The sequence below is a fragment of the Fundulus heteroclitus genome, unplaced genomic scaffold, assembly GCF_011125445.2.
Source record: "Fundulus heteroclitus isolate FHET01 unplaced genomic scaffold, MU-UCD_Fhet_4.1 scaffold_37, whole genome shotgun sequence".
Classification (NCBI taxonomy): Eukaryota; Metazoa; Chordata; class Actinopteri; order Cyprinodontiformes; family Fundulidae; genus Fundulus; species Fundulus heteroclitus.
Window position 1 is genome coordinate 4,242,769 of NW_023396781.1, and position 23,892 is coordinate 4,266,660.

The following is a 23,892-nucleotide window of genomic DNA, read 5'->3' on the forward strand; positions in this document are numbered from 1 at the left end:
CCCCCCCACCCTTGTTGTAGACTTTAATCATTATATCATGTTGATGAATGATACATTTTGTGCTAACATAATTTAACTTTTTGAATTTATTTTGATTTTTACTTTTATTACTACAAAGTCTGGACAGAACAAAGTGTCCTTTCGGTGTGTCATGTACTGTTACAATGGGAGTTAAAGTTGAAGTGTTTTGCGAAAGTATGAAGGACTAAATGGCTTGGTCAGGTCACAGCATGAGGTTAGTATGTTTGTGTGATACATGGGCTCTCTAACAATGGTACAGTTAGGTGACAGTGCACTGTTTAGGACTGTCTTTCAGGGTCTGAGTAGTCCTTACCTATAGAGCTGAGGACAGGACATCTTTAGTGAAGTGGAAGTCAGTCCCAGCCTGCTCTGGTTTCTCACTTTAGTTTTCCTCACAAGGTCTTTGACGCGGCCCCACATGTAGTTGTCACTGAGCTGAACATGAAGACACAAAACAAAAAAATAGCTGTCTTCAAATGTTCTTTAACCAACCAACAGCTGCAGCTTACTGTGGTTCTTATTAAGCCTCTTGTGTCAACAGGGCTGCTACAAATACCTAAAAATACACAATTGTACAATATGTGTCGATTAATTTGTTTCCAAGTTGTTTTCACTTCAGTATTATCATCAGCTTGACCCAACATCTTATTTCCCTACCCCACTCACCCTTGTCAGGCTTAGCAACAAAATTCATTACAGACTTGTTGTCAGTATCACCCCTCCAGACCTCTCAGTTCTTCTGGTTCAAGCCTACTCTGCATACCCAGAACCAAATATGGAGAAGCAGCATTTAGTTTTTATGCTCCACTTATCTGGAACAAACTTCCAGAAGACTGTAAAAGTGCTGGAACCCTGAGTTCCTTTAAATCAAGGTTAAAAACCTCTAAATTTATATAGAGTCGCCTTTGAATGTTAATGTTTAAACTGTTGTAGTTAAATGAAACCTTATTAGATTAAATTTGTAGTCCAAATGATCTTGGCCTGCTGCTACTATTCCACTGCAATGTGCTTTCCTTTGTAATGTTTTCTTTTCCTATATTTCGTTCATGTACAGCACTTTGAATTGTCTTGTTACTGAAATGTGCTTTACAAATAAACGTCCAGTGCCTTGCCTTCAGAAGGGTTAAACTGGGTCATATTGTTGAACTTTTTAGGATTTGGTTGGAAAAAGGTTTAAAACCATCTGTCATCTTCCTTCCACATCACCTTTAGTAACTACTGTCACATTGTCCTTGAATAGCGATACATTTTTTGTTAACATTTTAACAAAATGGCAATAACATACATTGAAGTTTGTGGCTGTAAGATGAAAACATGTGGAAAAAGTTAAGACAGTATGAATATCTTTGCAACTATAAAATGAAAGCTATAAAATGTCTGGAACTATTTGGTCCAGAATCAACTTTTTTTTTCTTGAAACAAATGATTATGTTGCAGTCTGGCTGTCAATAACATAAGGACTGGAACAGGTTTCAGTTATCTGGGCGGACAGTGAACAAACTCGCCTGCCATGTTTTTAAATGCTCAAAAACAACCTTAAGAGTTATAGTTGTGGCCAGCCTACACACTCACCCTTGCCTGCTGAGGACTCCTCCCTTCTGAGTCGTCTCCGTGGAGCTCCCCCTCAGCGTAGCTCCTTCGATTCAGGCACCTCTTCCACTCTGGGATGGCTGACAAATCTTCACTACTCATGCCTGAAGCATTAATCACAGATGAGATACTTCTGTCACAGTTTTGAAATTCAACATCCCACACCATCCCCAACATGTTTACCAAAGTAGACGCAACATGACTATCTCTGTGTCATGGTGGTGCATAATGCACACAGGAAACAGTTCAAACAGCAACATTGCTATTCCTGCACACAATCAATGTCATTTTTATAGGATACCTGGACATGCTACCTTAATATGTCATTTCCTTTGAAATGATGAAACTCTGAGTTAATGAGTGGAACAGCTGTCTGGGATTTGTGAGAAGTTATTTTGTGTGGGTTGAGAAAGAAGAGGTCAGTGTCATGAAAAATGCTGAAGAATATCTGCAGACATATACTCCCCCACGTTCATGTAAACACAACCCCACCTAAATCATGGTGGCTCGGTTTCTGTGAAACATGGCATTATCTGTGAGAAGGCAACAACCTCCTTATGCTACAACAGCACCCAGTGCACTGCTTATGGCTTTATTTAAGGAGGTCAGTGACATAACCGATATCTAGCTAAACAAAATGAGAAAAATTACACCTTTACTTAAGAATCTGGAAGCGCTTCAAAGTAAAGCAAACAGGTAAAATCCACTGAGCATGAATTAGAAACGACTTCTTTAGTTTTTAACATTACATCTTCAATTTATTTAAGTCTTTCTGCTTAAGCCAGCAATTAGCAGGAGATACTCCCGTATACCATGAGGATACCCCTAGCTAAATATTCTTTACTATAAACATTTAATTCTAATTTAACCTGAATCTAAAAGAAGTATTTTTTAATTGATCTTCCTTACATCAGAATTGGCTAAAATTCATATCAGCAGCTCAGAGATCTATGACATCAGTAACTGGAAATTAGCCAAAGGATTCTGTGTGTGTGTGTACTTGTATTTGCAGCTATCAAGAATTTTTTTGTGCACATTTTCTAGTAAACTGATGACTGATGTAAAATGAGTCATCAGTTTCTATTTTATTTACTTTTTTATGGGTGGGGGGGGGGGGTATAGGGGTTAGGATTAAGGTTCATGTTGAAATTACATTTAGGCTAGGGTAGGGTCAGGGCGTGGTCCTAACTTTTTATTTTAAACAAGGATGTGTTTGTGTGTGTTCTTGTACTTGCAGCTGAGTGAGAACATTTTCTACTCATTTCACTAGTAAAGTGAGGACTTTGATGTGACGTGAGGACTTTTTTCATCCCATGCTTTAAACTTATCGAAGAACTCAGCCTTGTTGAACTCCATCTCCATGACTGTCACATGAGGCAGATGAAGGGAAACCATGGTTTTCCAGAGCTTTCTCCAAATCCAGAGGTGTCTCTATAGTTATGTTGCTATAGCTTAAGATTCTTGCGCTGGAGGACATATTTGATCACATTTCCTCCCTCTGAGTGTGTCATCTCTTTACATGTGTCTGTTTTTTCCCCCCTCCCACAGAACTGAGTACTAGAAACCCAACAATAATATCATCAGTTTGTAAATTCTGAACAATAAAAATTAAGAGCTGTAGAGGTTTTTTTCTGGATCAGGTTGCACCTTTGAAATAATAACGCCTAACCTGGCCAGCCAGATTGTTAATGTGTAGCACTCTACGTTCTGCACTTTACCAATCCGGGACAGCACCCATTGAGTCCATTAGGGGAAAGGAAGATCTTTCATCAGAACTTTTCAATCTGATAGGACAAAGCAACACCTAGTACCCGCCTACCAAAGTTTAGTTTTAGCCAATCACGGTATCAAATTACAACGTAAGATGCATACGTCATGAGAAACCACAAGAAGGTAAGCTGGTCAAGGAACTTCTTGATGTTCTACTTTCAAAGGTAAAATCATGGATTCTTACAAAACAGATGTGAAAGCAACACCTTTGCGTGCGTCCTCCTGCGCTGCCATGTTTAGGTTAATTCGGTTGTGGGCTCGTCAGTACTTGCTTTCGTCGCACCGTTTTGTGGGAAGTGAAACCTATTGTACCATTAATTCTATGTTGGTTGAATCATCCTAACAGAGCAGCCTGCTGAGCATATAGCTAATAACTAAATTCTAGAGGTCAAATATTGGAGGTGGGGCAAACAGCTTCATGTATTAGCCGTACTGCAAACGGTTCTGTTAGGCCTGGAAGCCTTTTGCTGGGACCATTCCTCCGTAAAACATTTTATTATAAACGTCTAAAAGCTACAATTATGCAGATTATGCTATATAAATCCCAGTTTCATTGTACTTTAAAGATCTCAGTAAAATAAGATGGTTTCTGTGTGTGTGTGTGTGTGTGTGTGTGTGTGTGTGTGTGTGTGTGTGTGTGTGTGTGTGTGTGTGTGTGTGTGTGTGTGTGTTTAAAAGTTGATAGCTAAAGTTATTCCATGTAACAGCCATATACCATATAAGCTAAATACCATATAAATGTTTAAGACTAAGATGTGTTTTCAGGTTACCTTTCCTGGCTGACATCAGTGGGTGCCAGTTGACCTCTGGGATGGTGGACAGATCAGAGAAAGTACCACCCTGAGAAAGATCACTTTTCGACTGCCAGTTCTGGAAGGCTAAGATGGAAGCGCCACAGCTGCAGTACTGCTGGAAAAACTCCTGCATAAAGATGACAGACACAGGAACATGGAAAAAATTATTTCATTCCACTCTAAAATTATGTCTGTATTTAGCGTCTCAAATTTGTGCACAAAAATCTGGGGCAACAAAGCTGATTTTGATTCTTCTGATTTTTAAGATGCCCTTCACTTAATTTGCTTCTTACTGTGGGATTCTGGGCTGCTGTAGGGAACATCTGTCATAGCAATAGTGCTATCCTTAATTAGCTGTCTGTGGTTGATCAGGGTAACAAATGCACCGACAGCCATTTAGTGCTCCCACAAGCAAAAATGTCTCATATTTTCTGGGAAAATAATGCATTGTGCCTTCTGCTGTGACCAGCACCTGAGTCATGTCCTCTTCTTTTATTGAAACCCTGTGTTCTTCCTTTCCCTCTGACACAACTGTTTACCTTACATGTAATAGCTGCATGAAAGAGCACCGAAATGAAGAAGTATTTGAGAACCATGCTCTTGTCGTGTCCATCAGTGACTTACTGACAGGACACACAAACCAGAACATCTCCGTCACAGCACTCACATCTTCTCAATGCAGGGATCCAGATTTCTGTAAGTCATAAACTAGTTTAGTAAGCATTGCACCAAGAAAGAGAACATTTACACACCTCCTTTGTCTTTGTCATTTTGCTGTCCTTCTGCAGACTGCAGATCTGTCTTTGCAGCCGGAGGTTTATCTCCTGCAGACAACCAATTTTTTCAAGCAGCTGGCAGATGTGCTCCAGGTAACCAAAACCTGAGCCCAGAGGACTTGGTCTCTGTTGCTGGGCCTGCAGAAACATTTTAGACAGGTTCACAGTTACCACAGGAAACAATAAAAGGAGGGAGTTTGAAACGGACCAACTGCCCCAAACCACAATAAAATAAACACAGAAGAGGGAGTTATAATTTTAAAAATAAATATGAAAGTTAGTCATTTTCTCCAACAGGTAAGATCATTTAGCTTGATCCATCTTCCCATCCACTCTGGGTAGTTTCCCTGTCCCTGTTGAAAAAAAACAGTCCCACGGCATGTTTTGTTCAGTTAGTTTTCTCAGACTTTTTCTTAAAGGGCAAAAATGTTGTTGTAGCTCAAACTTTTTATAGTAAAACTGTTTGGTTTTTCATACATCATTTGTTCTAAAGGACACATACACACAGACTGGACTGCATGTATTCTATAAAATAGTCAGTCTCTTAGGAGTGTTTATGGGAATTTTTTTGACCATTCTTCCAGAAGTACATTTGTGAGGTAATACACTGAGGTTGGACAAGAAGGCCAGAATCAGAGTCTCTGCTCATAATTCATTCCAAAGGTATTCAAGAAGCATAATTCCTCACTCCAGATATCACATCTCCGCTGCTCTAGACTCCAGTGGTGGCATGCTTTACATCCAATCCACTCCAATCCACTTTATTTATATAGCACATTTAACAACAGACAAAGTTTCCAATGTGCTGTACATAACAAAAACATACATCACTGCATCTGACACTGTAAGAATGATGTAAGGCTTGGATGCAGCGGCTCAGCCATTAAAACCCATTCCATGAGGCTCTCTAGTCTGAATGCAACACAGTTTGGAGATTGGTAGCTATTGACTCTGCGCTGACCTCTGTGCACTGTGCTCCTCAGCATCCATCCATGCTCCATGATTTCATGTGGTCCACCACTCCATGGCTGAGTTGCTGTTGAACAGCTGACTGTTAATTTTTTTAGACTTATTTCACAGATATCCTCAACTCCATGCTAGAATTCACAGAGCTCCCGAGTACAACCCGTTCTTTTATTATTGGTTGTAGCAGCAGGCTGGATGACAAAGTGCAGAATTTTGTACACAAGAGGACATGGAAGTGACTGGAACACATGGAACTAAGGGTTTGGATGGGTGACCCAGTATTTTGGAATTATGGTGTAACTCAAAGCAAAAGCCACCCAAGTACACTTTATAAAAATGCCCAACAGGTCTAATCCATTTTCAGTAATACATTCCAACTCAACCTAACCACAAAAAAAATATATATATATATTTGTGTGTCCTGTCTGGCAATGTGCCAATAAGAATTGTTGTCTTAATGCCAAAAAGAGCCCAACAGACTTTACTTTCACAAATGGAGCCTTACTGCTTTCTCCCTAGTGCTCCGCTTGATTTATATCTGCAAGAAGCTTTATTAGATTTTATGCTGGGACTATTTTATGTTCAATGGACATTTAAATGGTAAGGTAAAAGAGGAAAAAAGGAGAGAAACAGATGAGACAAGATGCTAAAAGGGAGAAAAGGTGAAAGAGAAAGAGGAGAGGAAAGGGAGAGTGCAATATAACATCTTCTGAGTCTGCTTCTACACCTGCAAAGAGAGACATAAAAAGAACAGCAAAACCAACCGATGAAGTATTACAGGTACAAACAACCAATGTCTTGATACATTACTGAAGAATATACAGAATTAATACAAAATGTATAAAGTGACAGCTAAAAATAATAGAGGTGAAAAGTGAATGTGTAAGTACCTGAATCCAAGCACCTGTAAGTGTTTGTGACAGTGCGCTTGTGTATGTAAGGTTTATCCATAAGAAAAATAGTGGCTCAATAGTGGTTTTGAGGAGCCAAAGACCTACGGAGGTCTGCAAAGAGCTACGGGGGTCCAGGCCCCGCGAAGCAGCCACCAGGAGCAATAAAATAAAATAATAAAATCAATTTACAGCCTAATCAATTTTTCTGATTTGAATCCAATTAAATACTGTTCAAACTGTTGAAATCATTATAGACTACAATCAGATTCAGTCGATCAAATCAAAAAAGAGAGATGGCATAAAGCTCTGTGATTGGTGAGAACTCCAGGGTCAAGAATAAATGTCACATCATCCGTAAACTGATTTACTAAGGATAAACTAATCAGATCCAAATCAGGGTATTATGTGGGAAAACCCTCTCTGAGCTGTTGTTGCTAGACAATATGTGGATGGTTCAGTTAGAGCTTTTGTTTATATCCTGAACTTAATTCAGGTTACCTTTACAGCAAAAAAAAAGAATACCTTACTTCATATTGAAGCAATGCTATTAGAAAGAATGTCTACAATTGTTTTTGTTTATAAAAGAATCTCAAGATGACATCACTACACTGGTTGAAGGTATGGAACCAGTCAAATTTTTGCCAGGACCACAAATCTTCTCACAATTTTCTCAACTTAGGGTGGAAACAAACACTCTGCAGATATAAAGAGGAAATTATGAGCAAATATTTGTCCAATTATTAACATTCCTGCAGGGACCCAACAAAAGCAGGATGTGAGCTCAGGTTTCCTATGCTGATGGTGTTGAAGCAGCTGGGGTTGTGCTAGAAGTTCTGAACAAACTGCTGTGCTTGTATCACTCATTTGCTCTGACATACAAATGCTCTCTAGATCCCAAACATTCCTAAACAAGAACATCTGCACACATTAAAGATGACCTATTGTGAAAATTTCACTTTTTGCATGTTTTTGTACTTCAATTTCGGTCTCTACCGCTTCTATAAACAGTCTAATGGCTAAAGTAATCATCCAGCTGTTTTTTTTTTTTTTTTTTTGGCAATAATAAAGTGTTTTGTTGGTGTCTGGAAATTTACCCGTTTCAAAAACCTCCTATTTATTATGTCACAATCGGCGGGCACTGCCCATCACGTAGCAACCCCACTCAAGCCCAACCCCTCACCTAGCTTCCCTAGCTACCCTGGCTTAGGCTAGCCCAGGTCCTCACCTAGCAACCCAAGCAAGGTAAAAAATATAACAGAAAAAGTCAGTCATGTGCACAGGTAACCAAAAAGCTAGCTTCACTAATTCATATTCCACACACAGAAATCTTATCTTCACTACCACTACACCATTGACTCATAAGGATATTAGAGGAAGCTAATGTTAGCCAACAACTCTGAGTCTGTTACACCTCCTCAGACAACAAATGCTGTACCTCAGGGGTCACCAACATGGTGTCCATGGGCACCAGGTAGCCCCAAATAACAACATGTGGTGTCCTCAAGCCTGTTCTAAAACTAGCACACACCTCTTGTGAGCTGTTGCTCTATTTTTGTAATCATGCTTGCATTTATATAGATTTTAAAAATGACAATATCAAAAAAATTAGCATTAAAAATATGTTTATTGGTGGGCGCTGACTCTTCTAGTTCAAAGGTCAGTTCTGGTAGCCGTCCGTGTGACACAGTACCGATTAAGTAGCTCTCCATTTCAAAAAGGTTGGTGACCCCTGCTGTACCCACACACGACACATGATGTGCAGCGCTGCGTGGTTGAGGGGACAGCTGTTTTAGTTCAAAATAAAACACTTTTTAAATTTAAACTTTTACACAGCAGGGGAAGCATTTTAGAAGTATATTCTATCTCTCTGTGCCCAGGCAGCAGCATTGGTGTGAATGTGGGAATGAAGCAAGTCTTGCCAGTTCTTGCGAGAGAAACAAGCTACCAGCTCTGTTAAAACAAACAAACTCACAACATACCCAAGACGCAACTTAACACATTGTAATGCAGAGTAATACACCACACAGAACCCGGAAGCCTAGCTCAGAATCCACTAACACACCCAGAAAGCTTGGTTACACGACACTGCAGCAGACTTCTACATGAACAGTCCTAGGCCCTAAAGTGACCTGCATGCGCTTAAAACAGAAGACATTACACAGTAGCGCACTGTTTACAGAAAAAAACAACACGCACAGACCACCTCTGTTTTTGAGCAACGGGAGCCAACAATATTAAACATATTAATAATGTTATATTAATATTCAAAATATTAAGAAGAAATGTTAGAAAACAGCACAGCTATTAACAATGTTTTTTTGTGTGTGGAGCCATGATTGCTGCTGTAGAGAAGAAGTTATCAAAGTTATCAAGATTCTGTCTTGTGATTGTGTAAACACGTTGCATTGTACCTACATTATGAGGTAACTGTAAAAATATGTTATTCATATGATGTGCTACAAGATGGTGAGTGAACTTAAGTATACTTATAATATACAAATTAAAATATCAAAAATAGTATTGTAGTTTTAGTAATTCTTGAATGTGTAATTAAACTAAAATATGGACTAGCAGTATATAACCAGTACATTGGCAGGATATTGAAGAGTATACAGGTGGTATACTTTAAATATACTTCAATAAACTAAAATGTGAACCACAAGTATACCTTGTAAACATGTAGTATATAGATTAGTGTACTTGCTTAATACTTTAATGTATAATTTAGTGAACTTAAAATGATCTTGGAACAGTATACTTTAAGTATACTTTTGTAAACTAAAAAATGTCCCAATTAAGTCCGAAGAAGTATTACAATAGTAATACTTCAAGTGCACTATAAGTACATGGTTTAAGTAAACTTTCTAAACTTAAACTTATACTCAATTATTCCTAATAAAATTTACTTCAAGTAAACTACTTTTTGCTAAGGGATGACTAGCTGCCTTGTGAACTTTGTTATCATACTTACAGGTATCAAAACCCAATACACTGGAAGCTAACCGGTCTGCCAAAGGTTTCTAAATTTAGCAAGAACGATAATGCACTGAATTAAAAATTTGTGGATTAGTGTAACTGTGTCCACCACTGCAGAAATGTAACACATTACCTTTATATCACATCTTACATTAAAGTTATAATTATTATTGAAATAAATCACATACACAACTCAATATTGGAATTAATAAATCCCAGAAAAGGTACCTATCATTCCTTTACACTAACCTACAGCTGAAAAGACACAGACAACTAATGGTTAGTATGATGTTAATTTGAGTTGAAAATCCTATAGAGATCCTTGCGCTATTCGCAGCTTATTTTATTTCTCAGATTCTTCCAACCTAAAACACTCAACATGTGTTCTAGAAGTATCTTACACAAACCAAAACTTTTTAAAAACATTAGTCACACACAGACAGTGTTGCCAGATCCGATTGACAGTTCCCAGTCCAAAACCCACCCTGTCATGATTTAGGTTTTTTGTTTGTTTGTTTTGAACTTTTCCAGACGTTTCTTGAATCAACCACCATCCTATCAGTCTGTCACCTCTCAGCCACCACCCACTATCCAATCAGCTCGGTCTCCTCAGTCACCAGTCATTTACCGCAGTAATTACTTCCAACCGTGCTCACCTGTTACCTGTTCCCTATACTTGCCTCAGCCAACTCATCCCTGAGAGAAAGTCTCTTCTCTTCTCAGGTGATGTGCTTTGACTCTACAAGTTCCTGTGTGCTCAGCCAGCTGGGCTCTTCCGATAAAAGTTGCCTGGGTCTGTGTGCAGCACAACTCTCTGTCTCCCCGTGAGTTCCAGCTGCTTGCTCTGCCCGTTCTGGTGGTTTCCACGGTCCATGTCTCCTGTTCTGCTCATCCCTGGTTTAGCCTGCACCTGTTCAAGTCTGGTTCTGCTTGCTTTCCCATCTCACCTGCCACTATTCATCCTTTTCAATAAACCTTCTAAGACGTAACTGTGTGTTTGGCTGGATATCACCAGCATTATCTATTACACGCCCAACTCTACAAAAAACTCCGCCCCAATCAGAACAACTCTTGAACTTGTCTTAAAAGAGTAGAATTATTATATTACATACAAAGCTATTACTGTTACACATATAATAATAAAAAAACATGTTATTAGCAAACAACAGCACTAAAATTGAAAAAAAAAAACATTACACATACAGTATCCCCACTTTGACATAGCAACTTAAAAAAAAGTTAAACACAAGTTGGAAAGCTAACTTAATACAAAAAATAATTTCTTTCTCTCTTAATATCTCTCATGAGCAAAGATCAATGTAACATGTGTCTTTCACACACAGTTGCAACCATGAAACAAGTTGATCAGTTGAAGTCTTATTGGGGCGTTTACAATTGTCGTTGACCAGTACTGTCATAGTGAAACTTGATTAACCACTGACTATTAATCATTGACACATTCTAGACATTTCAAAATAAATTAACCAATGAAATGAGTGCAAGGCAACATCATTGTATCATATTGTACAAGTCTTTTAATTTTCTGCAACATAATGATAACTATTTTTGATGGAATTTTCTTATGAACGCTTCCTAAAAACCCACCAAATTGTTTGAAAAGCGGCCTAAATATTACCAATGCCATTTTCTTTCAGCCAAAACTGTTCAAAAAAAGCCCAACTGGGTGAAAACCCACTCAATCTGGCAACACTGCACACAGATTGTTCTTAGCAGTTTAGAAGATATAACAGGATATTTTAACCTTGCAGAAACATGACTTCCATGTGGCTCTGGACCTCTCTCAAGGCTGGCCTTCTAAGACTAGGTTCCACTCACCACTCAGCAACTGTTGCTGCATCTTTGCTGGTTGTGCAGGGGGCTCCACTTATTCAGTGTAGGCTGTTATTGATGAATTTGAGGTGCTATTTTTATCAGGGAGGAATAACTGCACAAAGTAAAACTTTGTTGAATTTTTAAAAAAGGATGTGGGTGCACATGTTGGGACTTATTGTGATTTTTTTCTGATCCACACAAGGTCCAAATAATACATACAGATATATGATATATCAGATATATGAAGACACCCCTCTCATATCTAATTACAATTACTTGTAAGCTTTTTATAGCTTCTGGTTGAACATTTGACCAATCTTCAAGGTAGAATTAGTTGAGTTCCTCTATATTGAGAGAGATTCTGCAATGGACCAGACTTTAAAGGAGCAATAAACAATATTTTATCACTAGGTGGAGCTTGAGCACTGTCTGTAGACCAAAACAAGATGTGTGACAAGCCACGCGTCTCTCTATCTCCGTTCTAGCACTCAGCACCCATTTCCCCTTCTCCCCTGTCTACTCGTATGATCCTATTTGCAAAGGATAAAAACAGCAGAACAGCGTCACCTTTCAGACGAACACGTCTAGTGAAAAAGTAAGTAACTCATAACTTTATAATGCTGTTAGCAAGAGAACGTTTTTTTCTGATGGGCATGCTTTCTGCCATTTTGTGCCTGCCGGTGGCATTTTATGGGCAGGTAGGGGGCAGCTGTTCACGTGCCCGCACGTGCGCATGCATGCACATACGCACATGCGCAGCCGGCTCAGCTCCACATGTGCACAAGAGACTAGAGAACAACACAGAGAGATAGTGTGTGATGTTTAACCATAGTCCATCTAAACGGATACCTTTAGTTCTTCACAAAACTAATTTCTAGTTCTTTCTATCTAAAATAATGAAATTTCGCTTATTGCAAGATCTTCTGAAAATATACAGAAGGGTTGAGGTCAGGACTTTTGTAGAACCACTTCAGAAGCCCAGTCTGACTGCCTGCTTGATCCATCCTAGGACCAGTTTGGGGTATATGTGGGATAATTGTCCTGCTGGACCACCCAACTCTATCCCCATTTTAACCAGTAAGCTACAGATCTGAGATAAAGTTGAAGAATTTGGGGAAAGTCTTTTTTCATTATTTATTAAATTTTGACAATGCACCAGTGCCACATGATACAACCACCACCATGATTGACAGTTGGAACATATGTTATGAAGTTTGACCTCTATAAACATACTTGTTGTCTTTATAGTCAAAAAGCTCAATCTTAGTTTATTCTGACAAGACATTTTTTTCTCCAAAAGGCTTTTGGCTCTTCCATGTGGGCAGCTGCAGATTTTAGTCAAGATTGCATGAGCCGGTTTTAAAGCATCCACTTCTTTCCTGGTAAACATACCCTTTACTCATAATGACGCAAAACACTGTGTTTCAGCATTTTGTCGTGCATAATAGGCTTGTTCCTGGGTTGTTCCTAAACATCCTGACCATTTTCATTTCCTCTGAGGTAGGAGTTTGGGTTGGAGAGCTGAAAGTCGGTCACAGCTTGGCGTTTCAACAAGACAATGATTCCCAAACACACATCAAAACTGTTTTTTGAATGAATAGAGGAATTTAATGTTGAACTTCTTCTTATTATTATTATTTGCACTCTAATGAAAATGGATCAACTCTGTATAAATTTTGGTCCATGCCCAGAAACCTATCCATTTAAAGCTCTATATTTCTGATCCAAACCGTACTTAAAGTTGGAATATAACTGGAAGCATGTTGATGGCTCCAAAAAGGTTGTCTGCATCTTTCAGAGGGACATTTTACTAAATATTATAGGTATATGTTGAAGACCATATGTAGAATTCTGACCCAATGTTTTTTAAAGAAAACCCCCATACATGAAACCTTTTGTCCCTCTTTTTTATTTTTTTTGTGAAACAATGGAAATTTCATTTTGTATCATCATTTCCCACTGGGCATATGATTGTTTGAAATGACTACGATGAGTGTATCTCCTGTTTTTCTTACAGGAGATAAGGCAAAGTAGCCATCAGTGATGAGGGTAAAGATGTGTGTTTACACAATCTGAGATCTGTCGGGGTTTCCACCGGTCTTATTCATAATTCAACAGAGACCACTCAATGATCCACTGATCGGAATTAGCAATAGGAGTAAAGAGGAGTGCCCATTCTGTGTACTGGACCATTTTAAAATGACCAGACCCCTTGAGAGTAAACATAACACACCCTGCTCTGCTACCTCAAAGTTTCCAGTTAATTGTGTGAGTCAAGAAGTTGTAATGTGTTAGACAGAGTCTCTACAAGGGCCAGGCACAAAACTTTTGAAGTAGGACACTTCACAATAGGAGTTTGTCTTGAAAAGAAAGATTTGGTATTTAATATCCCTTACTGCCCACATGGGTTGATATGATCATACTTAATTATGACATAAACCTATTTTATCTGAATTCCCCGCATAGAACTAAAGTTCTTTAAGCTAGCAAATTCCTTACCTGCCAACTAGTTAGATCCCAGAGTAACTGAATCTTCATCAGTGCAAAGAGAGTGTTTGCATGGTATCGCAGCAGATTGGGTGTGGTTTTACTGCCTTGGTGCCTAGCTTTTGTAGCAGCAATGAAAACACAACATTTCAAAATTGCTACATCCATACAAGTTTTCCAACATGGCCACAACATTCGGATTGCTGGAGATCACAGAACGTACTGTCTGCTGAAGGTCTGCACTTAGATTGCATTAGTTACTTTATGTTGTCATGCCTTATACCAAAAAGGCAAAGTAGACCTATCAGAGCGTAATCCAGGCATATAAGAGCTTGTTGTTTTAATAAAAGTTTAAGAGAGGAAAATTATATTGAAAGAAATCTAGCTATTTTAACAAGACAAAATGATTTATAGCTTATTTACCAGCATTTACTAACTTAAATTATTTTTTGTTGTACAAGTTATGGATGTTAAATTATTACAGTATGACCAACACGATTTCTGACTAATCCACATAACAGTCAAAGATGTTTCAGGCATTACTCTAAGACAACAATGTTTCAGTTAAGGCATTTTTAGTAGATATTTGCTTTTATAATTAATATAAAAGCAGAGTGTAGACATGAAGTGAAAAATTGCAGAACATTTATATTTTTCTAAAACAGTAGTTAGTACAGACAAGGCCTATGATGTTGTGTCTGTTTTCCGTTTCAGTTATGGCAGCAACATCAGTTGGGATTTGATGCTAATAGAATACTGTTTTTGTTATCTTCACCAGAAGGTAGCACATGTTTTTTCAGGCATTTCCATTTTCCCTTTCTCTTTCTACTTCTCTCCAACCAACCGCTGTTCCTTTGTATATTCTAGTTTATTTAGATATCCAGAAAAAAATGCAACTTATGTTGGAAGTAACTGATTTTTGCTATCTCATGTTTGTTTTGAAATTATAACAACAGATCTCAGCTCATGAGACGGACTGATACAACCTGTGGCCTTGGCACATTTAATACTATCGGAAAACACAGACGTTCAGCTGAGGAAACAGTGGCAAACCAAAAAACAGGGCATGTGCTGAAGCACAGAGGTTTACGGTTCACTAATTCTTCTATAGTTCTAACTGAAAGGCAATTATTGTGTTTGGGCTGGACTCCATGGTGGAGTAGCTTTTAGCACCGCTGTCCTGGAGCAAACCAGTCCTGGGTTCATACCCCAGCTTGGCTTCTTTGTTCATGCATGAATTCTCTCTGTGGCTTTCTCCCATAGTCCAAAAACATAACGGTGTGGTTAGTTGGTCTCTCTAAATGTCACTTATGGATGGATGTGTGTGTGCAGGGCTGTCGGTCCTGTGTCTCTTTTGCCCGTTGATGGACTGGCGACCTCTCCAGGGTGTGCCCTATGTCCCATCCCAACAGCCCCTGGAGATACTTGTTGTGTTTATGTTTGAGACTTTTATTTGAAGTCAGGAAAGAATAAGTTCTTGAGTTCCCCTGTAGTGTTGTTGGAGACTTCTCAGCAGGCCAGCTGACAGTGGTCAGTTATAAAAACACAGAAGAAGCCTCCAGCACTCTGAAATCTTTTTAGCGACAAAGGTTTTTTTTTTGTAGTTTCTAGAAAAACAACCAGGAACAGAGAAGATGTACACGATCTCAAAGCATTTTGAGAATACAGCGACTTACTGTTAGTTGCTAAGTATGCTAAAGTTGGCCTCTGCTTTAGAGTTTCCTATGAGATTCTCTCATTAAGCTAAAGGGGTCATTGCTTTTTAACGAGTTTGAAATGCATTTCGTTATCTCTAGTTTAATATTTAAAACACTTAATGTCAGGATCTCCAGAGGTTTGATTACATATTGTTGCTCCCTGGGGATCCTGCAGTCTGTTTATGTTTCACACCTTTACTATAGTTTATCCTGAGATCCTTGTTTCTGTGAGTAGTTTAGTTTCTGTATTTAATATTTATGTTAATAGCTTATTCTTGTACCTGTTTGATTTGGTTCCTGTTTTGTTAGCTTCTGTTATTTCTGTAGTCCTGTTAGATTTTTATTTCTGCTTGCTCTTCCTCAGTTAGGTTTTTCCCTCATGTTCCCTTTTAGGTTCTCTCATCCTCCAGCCCCTGCCAGTTCATTGTCCTTACTCTTCTAAGTGATTGTACTCAGTTCACCTGTGTAATCTGATCCATCTGCTGTTCCTTCTGTCTCTTCTCTCATACGTATAGCCAGTTTTGTCACTTAGTTTTTGTCACTCATTGTCTTCCTACCCTGTTGTGGTCATTCTTGCCGTGTTCTTGATCTCTGTATCTCTACCATCACTGTAAGCCTTGCTTAGTTATTAAGTCATGTTCCGCCATTCGTTATGCGACTCCCGTGGTGTTGTCTGCACTTTGGTCCGGCTCCTAAAACTATGACACTTTGGGTGTAAAATGCCAGTCATCAAGGGCTGCTGTTCTGCAACCTTTAAGACCGAGACACTGCTGTGTCCAAACCTCCACGATCTGAGTCAGAAAAAAAATTCCTGACATACTGGCTGAATAGAGGGTCCCTCTACAGACCACCGGACTCGCGAGATCAAGCATTCATGTGAGAGTATGTACCAGAGATTCCACCAGCATAAACAAGTTGGGCAGTAGATGTAAAGCTGCATATACTGCTCAAACCAGCTCAAAGAAGATTATTGTTTCACCTTCTTATCTGTTTTCTGGCTCCTACCATGGGTAAGTACACTGTTCATTGAAATTCTTCATTGATTTCATTTCATTGATTTCATTTCTTCATTGAGATGGAGGGGTCATCAGAAGGAGGACTAATACTCACAACTTATTAATAAAAAACGCAAGAATTTCTCTCACACAGTTCAACCAAGAGTTCACACAGTTCAGCCAGAGATAATGGCAACAATATCGGAAATGTCTCTTACTTGTAGTTTGTACACTTTCACAAGGAAGTGTAGTGATACAGTGAAACAACTACAAGTCTGTAATAAATCTATCTAATTAACTGCTCATTTGCATATTATTCTTTAAACCAGGGGTCACCAACATGGTGGCCGCAGGCACCAGGGAGCCCCCCAGGAACATATGTGGTTCCTGGGGGGCAGGACAATCTTCCAGTGAGCTGCATCTAAAGTGTTATTTTATTCAGTTGATCTTCCTTTTTAATCAATTTACATTAATTTAAAAATGACAAAAGCATTGAAAACATGTTTATGTTACATAAAGTTAAGGTGAGCATGGACTCTTGTAATTCAAAGGTCAGTACAGGTAGCTCTTTACATGTCACAGTACTGAAGAGGTAGCTCTCATTTTCAAAAAGGTTGGCGAACCCTGCTTTAAACTATTCTGTATTGTGTTTTTTGCATGTCATGGGCCCTTTTCCATCTTTCCATGGGGTATAATGGTGTTTCAAAAATGTGTTCATCTTTAATTTACTTTTAGATAAGGTGTAAATTTCCCTCGGACCAGGTGGCACTGTTGGTTGGAATTAAGCACTGTTTGCTCCACCCCCATTTCACAACTTCTCACTAGCTGTATGACAATCTCCATCTCTGGATTAGAGGCACGATAGTTAACTTGAATGCCCTCATTCCGTATTAGTTGTTCCAAAACAAACAGAAAAATACAGAACATGTGTGGATTCCATCTGGAAAGCCTCGTTATTTCTTAGCTTGGGAGATCAACAAGGCAATAAAAGTTCTAAAATAAGTTCAAGCTAACCACAATGAAAATTAATTCCAAGAGTGAGATAAACAGGTCCATATGATCACTGTTGCTGCCTAGTTGTTAAAAAATGAAAACTATGCACTCAGAAATGCTGCGAGCTTTTGAATTGTGAAGCTTGCACCAGTTATATAATCTATTTACTCCTATTCTGAGAAACTAGTCGAAGAGAAAGCCTCTGACTAAACATTACTTTTTTTTTATTATCATTATTAACTATGACGAGAAGTGATGGTGATGGGAGGCACTCAGTAATCAACACTATAGTCCCCTAAAAGCAAATTTCACTGGGAAGTGCTTCTCAGGGGCTCCTGGGAACTATCACAGAAGCTTTATCTCTCTAGAAATGTGAGTAATTTGAGATATTCCACACCTACTGGATACACCAGTCCTGGAAAACAAGGACGGTCCAGCCAAAGAAAGACCTGATGGTCAACATTTTCACTTCATCAAATCTCCAGTACCTCAGAGCTAGCTGATGAATGTGCTGCATTATACTCAGCTATTCGGCTCTGTCTGAGGACCAGAAAGTCTCTCCTGTTTTAGCTTGGCTGATGTGCCATTGAAGGTGAAGCCTTGTCTTCAGAGAGGCCTTCAAGCTTAGCATTGTTTCAGACAACAAGACTGAATAACTGGAACTTTGACAGTATCTTTTGTAAAATAAATAAATACATTTTATATATATATATATATATATATATATATATATATATATATATATATATATATATATATATATATATATATATATAATCTTCACAAATGTGTATACTTGTCTTTCCACTTTGTGATTCCGAACTTCTTTGTGTTGGGTCTATCACATAAAATCCTGTCAAACACAGTAAAGCTTGTGACAAGATGTGAAAACGTGAACAGTAGATAATCAAAAAGCCTTTGTCACTTAGATATTCTACACCTTCACTTAGTAATCCTTCAACAGACTGTCCTTCTTCTCTGTAATACAACAAAGGGGATTCATGCAGAACATTTGATCACATTCTTTCAGTAATAGCTGCTGGTAATGAAAGACAACCTCAAAGCCTGGCTGGGATGTTTTCAGGAACATCAAACAGTCAAACATGACTGTGCAACTTCTGCAGCTGCCAGGTGCTCTCCCACAGATCAACCAGGAGAACCGGAGAATAAGCAACCCCACAGAAAAACATGGCATGATCCTAAGAGCTCTCTGGCAATAGAAGACTTGGGATGGTCTTTCATATGTAGTTCATCAAGGACTGATGGATGGACGGACAGATGGAGGGCAAAGAAAATATGCTTACCTCACTGAGTTTGCAGCATTTGTCCATGTAGTCCTCCAAACTGTCCCTGGTGTCACTTCTCCTTAAAGACTCTGTCTTTACGTCCGTGCCGGTCATGTCCTTACATCGGGCCGTTAAAGGTTCCTCTGCGACGTTTATGCTTTTTGAGCTCTTTTCAACATTTGAAGAGATTACCACATCACAGTGTTCTGATTTCTCCCTAACATCTTCACAGGTAAATCCTGAAGCCTCACCACGGTCCATTTCTTCGCCTATGTACAGTTTTACTGTTACAGCTGAAGGGTCAAATTCCTTTCTGTCAGTGAGCACATTGTCTTGGGTATCCACTGTTGTATTCAACTTTTTTTCTGAGCATTTTGGCTCCGTTACATTGGAGTTTTGGCTATTTGTAACTAGAGGATTGGGGGAAGTAGAGCCTGAGTACAAGTTACAGGAAGCACAAGAGGACTCTCGACTGTGGACCACAAAGCTCTTTTCTGAACCTGTTGGGGTGGACGGAGAGTTAGCTCCACTGGGCAGTTCCACTCCAGAATCCTCGGATTCAAACTTGTACAACCTGGAGAGCCGAGAGTCCGAGAAAATGGCCGGCAGGTATTCAGAGCCGGACTCTATCTGAGGCTTGTCTTCAAGGTGGGAGTTCGCCTCCGAGGCCTTGCTTGGGTCCAGAGTGTCCTGGTCAGAAACTGATGCTGTAGAGACTGTGGAGACAGAGTCTTCTGCCATCAGGAGCTTTTCATTAAAGTTGTTAAAGAGCTTCATTTTTGTCAGCACAACTTCACTGTCAAGAACTGCGTTCCTGTCTTCTTTACCTGTTGAACAGAGACAGCAGAACAAATGTGTTATTTCTGCTCCAGGTAAACGTCATCTTATGTGTTCTCTTTCTGACCTCATTTGTTCATTTCAATAACTAAAAACTGCCAAACATCAATGCAACAAAACATATTGATTTGTTTGACTTCATGCCCCACTGCTTCAAGCACAAAGGTAATCCTGGTTGGATGACAGTAACCCAGCCATCATCAGAATCAGAACCAGCTTTATTCGTCATGTGTGCGTACGCATACAAGGAATTTGACTCTGAAATGCACAATGACGTGCTTACTTATGCACTAATACAATAACACAAAAGTGCAGTAATAAAAATCTGACACAGTCTGCAATGTAGAAAACACATAACCTCACTAATAGCAGGCGGACAAAGTGAGACAATAATGCAATGTTGCAAAGGATGTACATTGGAGGTGGACGTGATGTACAGGTGCAAATCCACATACAAACACACGTGTCCACTGTGTGATGAGCGCAGAGAATGGGCATACTGGAATAATGATAAATGTATACAGTGTTAGGTACATGAGGTAGGTGGATTTGATATACAATACAATACAACTTTATTTATAAAGTTTTTTAAAAACAGCACTGTTGACAAAAGTGCTGTACACTGATAAAAACGAATAAAACACAAAAATACCCTTGCCAGTTCTAGCATGCAAAAAATACAATAAAACTATGGCCAATTATTAAAACATCAGAATAATAAAACTAATAAAATAGCTAAAATAATCAAACAAAAAACATATCATAAAAATAAAAAACAACTTCTCAAACTGAGTTAAAAGCCAAGGGGAAATAACGTGTTTTAAGAGAAGATTTAAAAACAGCAAGTGAGTCAGCCTGTCTGATTTGCAGAGGCAGCTTATTAGTGTTACCTTGGGCCCTAAGTCTCTGTGCCCAAGGCTAGCTCTGCTCTGGCATAGCTGGCTGCCGATGGAGCCCGCAGGCTTGACGCTACATATACAAGCTCACTCTCACAAACACTCACAGGTTCTTACAACACGCTTCTATATAGACAACCCCTAAAGTAAGCTTTGGCTCTCACTAAATAAATTTCGTATTAAATAATCCTGCATATATTGCAGTGATGTAATCGCAGGTGATGGCTGTTTGTGCTTGTGATACTTTTTGTTGGATTTGTTGTTCTTAGAAGCAGACTCCAAGGATATTATCTGGTATTCTCTTTTTTCTCTATGTTTTTGTCACACGTTCTCTCTTTTAATGTTTTTGTGTACGTTGAATTTGAAGTAATCCCAAAATAATGTTCATTAAAGTCTTTTGCCGTCATAAATTGCATAAATTGTCCAGGTCAGTGGCTGCATCCTCAAAAACACTCCAGTCAGTATAGTCATAGCAGGCCTGTAACTCCAGCTTTGACTCGTTGGTCCATCTTTTTACATTCTTAACAACAGGTTTAGCAGGTTTCAGTTTCTGCCTGTATGCTGCAGAAACTGTATGGTCAGAGAGTCCTAAGGTTGGACTGGAGAGAGGTATCATTTAGGTACTGTGGCGGTGGTCCAGTAAGTTATTCTTCCTGGTGGGACACCTGTACTTGAGGCAGGGTTTCGTTCCAGTTTGAAAAGCCACTTGGATTAGCAAAGTGTTCCCAACAAGCAGAATAGCTGCTTCTACAAACTGACAACCTTGTATTTCTCTGCATGTTATGCATTAAACACTAAATAAATGAATCTACCACAGGTCGGACCAAGTCACTGCTTTGAAAGTCCCAAATAAGCCTCAAGTCTTCCCCTTCAAGTGATGTCTGAAGCGGTGACATTCAACTTCCGAGTTGAGTCTAAGTTCCAAACATTAAATTCAGTCTTAAATAAGTCATCTGACTCAGTGCAAGTATTTTCGGCAGTTCCCATTTTCAGACGTCGCCACAGTGAGTCATTGCAACTTGTAACACAGACTCGGCAGAGTTTTTATAACAGATACCCTTTCTGACACCACCAGGATTTAAACCCTGGTCCCCAATATGAAATACAGACTGATTAAGTATTTGATTAAGTATTGTACGTAATACTTAATTAAATAGCAATGATTAATGTCTTGTAAAGTGTATTAATAAACATCCATCTATCCATTGTCTCCACCCGCTTATCTGTGCAGGGTTACAGGGTGGATGGTGCCTATTTCTAGCGGCCATTGGGCGAGAGGCGGGATACAAGAACCATAACAACTATGGAAAACACTGAACATCAAAAAATTTGTGCTGATGTTGTTTTTTACAGTAAATGTATTACCAAACCAGTCATTCAGTTAAAATTAAGGTATAAAGGAAAATACCATGTACCATGAACATGATGCCTCCACTTTCACATACATGAAAAAAAAAGTACTGCTGGCTGAACAGCAACCGAACAGTTCCACTTACCTTGACCCAACACTGACAGTGGACATTTACAAGTTGTGAAATTTAAGCAGTTTTTGTCTGTTTGTGAACCAGAAGTACCAGGGACTGTTCGGACTGGCTTTAGGACTCCACAATTGCTTGTTACTGGGACTTTCAGCAACAATCATGAAGCGCTTGATGAAAAGATATTCAGCAGTAATTATTCTAGAAAATACCTGGCTGACGGTCAGCTTTAATTAAATTGAATTAATTACAGTAATCTATTCAGTAATTATCAGCTATTTGGTTGGGGGTGGGTGGGGGGGTCTATTAAATAGAGGTGGCACAGCATCATCAACAGCGAACAGATTGCCTTTTATCAATTTGGAGGTAATGTTTTTCATCTCTTCTAATATTTATTGCATAAATATACTTCACCATGATTTTATGATCAGTTTATTAAATTCCATTTACCAAGCCAAACGTAAAGTGAAATGAGATAGTGTGGTCAATCTGATGTATATCCCTTCCTTCTCTGGCAATTCCATAAGGCAGAGATGTGACTCTGTAGCATGCTTGCTAAAAATCTATTTCACTATTATTTCCTAGGTGTTTTCATCAGGATGATCAGAAACAAAATTTGGCTCGCTTGAAAAAAGAACTTATTTTGACAAGCCTTGGTTGCACCGGAAAAGGCCTGTCCAAACACTGTTAGTGGTGTGGTATCAGCTTGTGCTTGGCCCTGAGCCAGCTCTCTCCCTATGATTGGGTTTTCATTCATTCGGCTCATAAAAACAGGATTTATACAAATAATAAAAACAGAGAAAAATTACGAGAGAACTTTCCCTGTTTTCATATAGTGGATAAACAAACAGGACAATTTAGCAAATGGCTCCGTGGTGTTGACAGGACAGAATGTCAGAGCCGGGCTTAATGACCACTATCACACTGTTTCCTTTATCACAGATGGCTTAGTCTCTTATACTTGATGGTCATTTCAAAGTTATGTCTTCTCTGCATCCCCACAAACATTATAAATAGGACAGTATAAAATGAGTCTCTGTTGGCCTGTTTGCTGAGTCTGCTTCGTGCTGCTCATTCTGTGCTGCCTATTAAACTCCTGTTTCCTGTTTCTGACCAACCATAGGAAAACACAGCTGAATGATTGTATGTATTTTAGGATGGGACTTTAGCAGCTGGGTTGTTATTGTTTCCAGTGACCTCACTGATCATATTGTGAGAAGTATTCATCATGTGTTCGCCTGTACAGTGGCACAAATGAGTGTTTTCCATCTGTTGTACAAGCCATGATGTACAGTGATTAACAGACAACACAAAGATAGGTAGAGAAACAACACTCCAGTCTTACAGAGATGTAATGTTCTCACTTTCTAAAGTAACATTTGCTGCCCTAAAGCATGTTTGCTCTGGGAAAATATTTATTTCAGTACTTTGATCAAGTATTCACACCTTGATTTTTTTTTTTCTGGTCACATTACAACCACATATTTGTCAAATGTCTGTCATTGGGATTTTATAGCCTATTGATGCTTTGAAGTGTGGTTTGGGAAGCTGGAAGTGAACCACCAACTGCTGAACAATGGCTCTTCCTCCTGACGCACAGCTTC

At 39.0% G+C, this 23,892-nt stretch overlaps 1 protein-coding gene across 1 annotated transcript in view; it reads right to left on the reverse strand.

Annotated features, from left to right (window-relative positions):
- Nucleotides 1-23,892, reverse strand: part of si:ch211-250c4.3 (uncharacterized protein LOC100535981 homolog) — a 43,100-nt gene that overhangs the window by 10,908 nt on the left and 8,300 nt on the right. The window contains exons 2-6 of the mRNA XM_012854702.3: nt 19,096-19,904; nt 4,928-5,089; nt 4,152-4,302; nt 1,594-1,715; nt 335-456 (exon numbers count right to left, since the gene is read on the reverse strand). Coding sequence (XP_012710156.2) covers nt 335-456; nt 1,594-1,715; nt 4,152-4,302; nt 4,928-5,089; nt 19,096-19,904 — 1,366 coding nt within the window. The remainder of the gene's footprint in view (nt 1-334; nt 457-1,593; nt 1,716-4,151; nt 4,303-4,927; nt 5,090-19,095; nt 19,905-23,892) is intronic.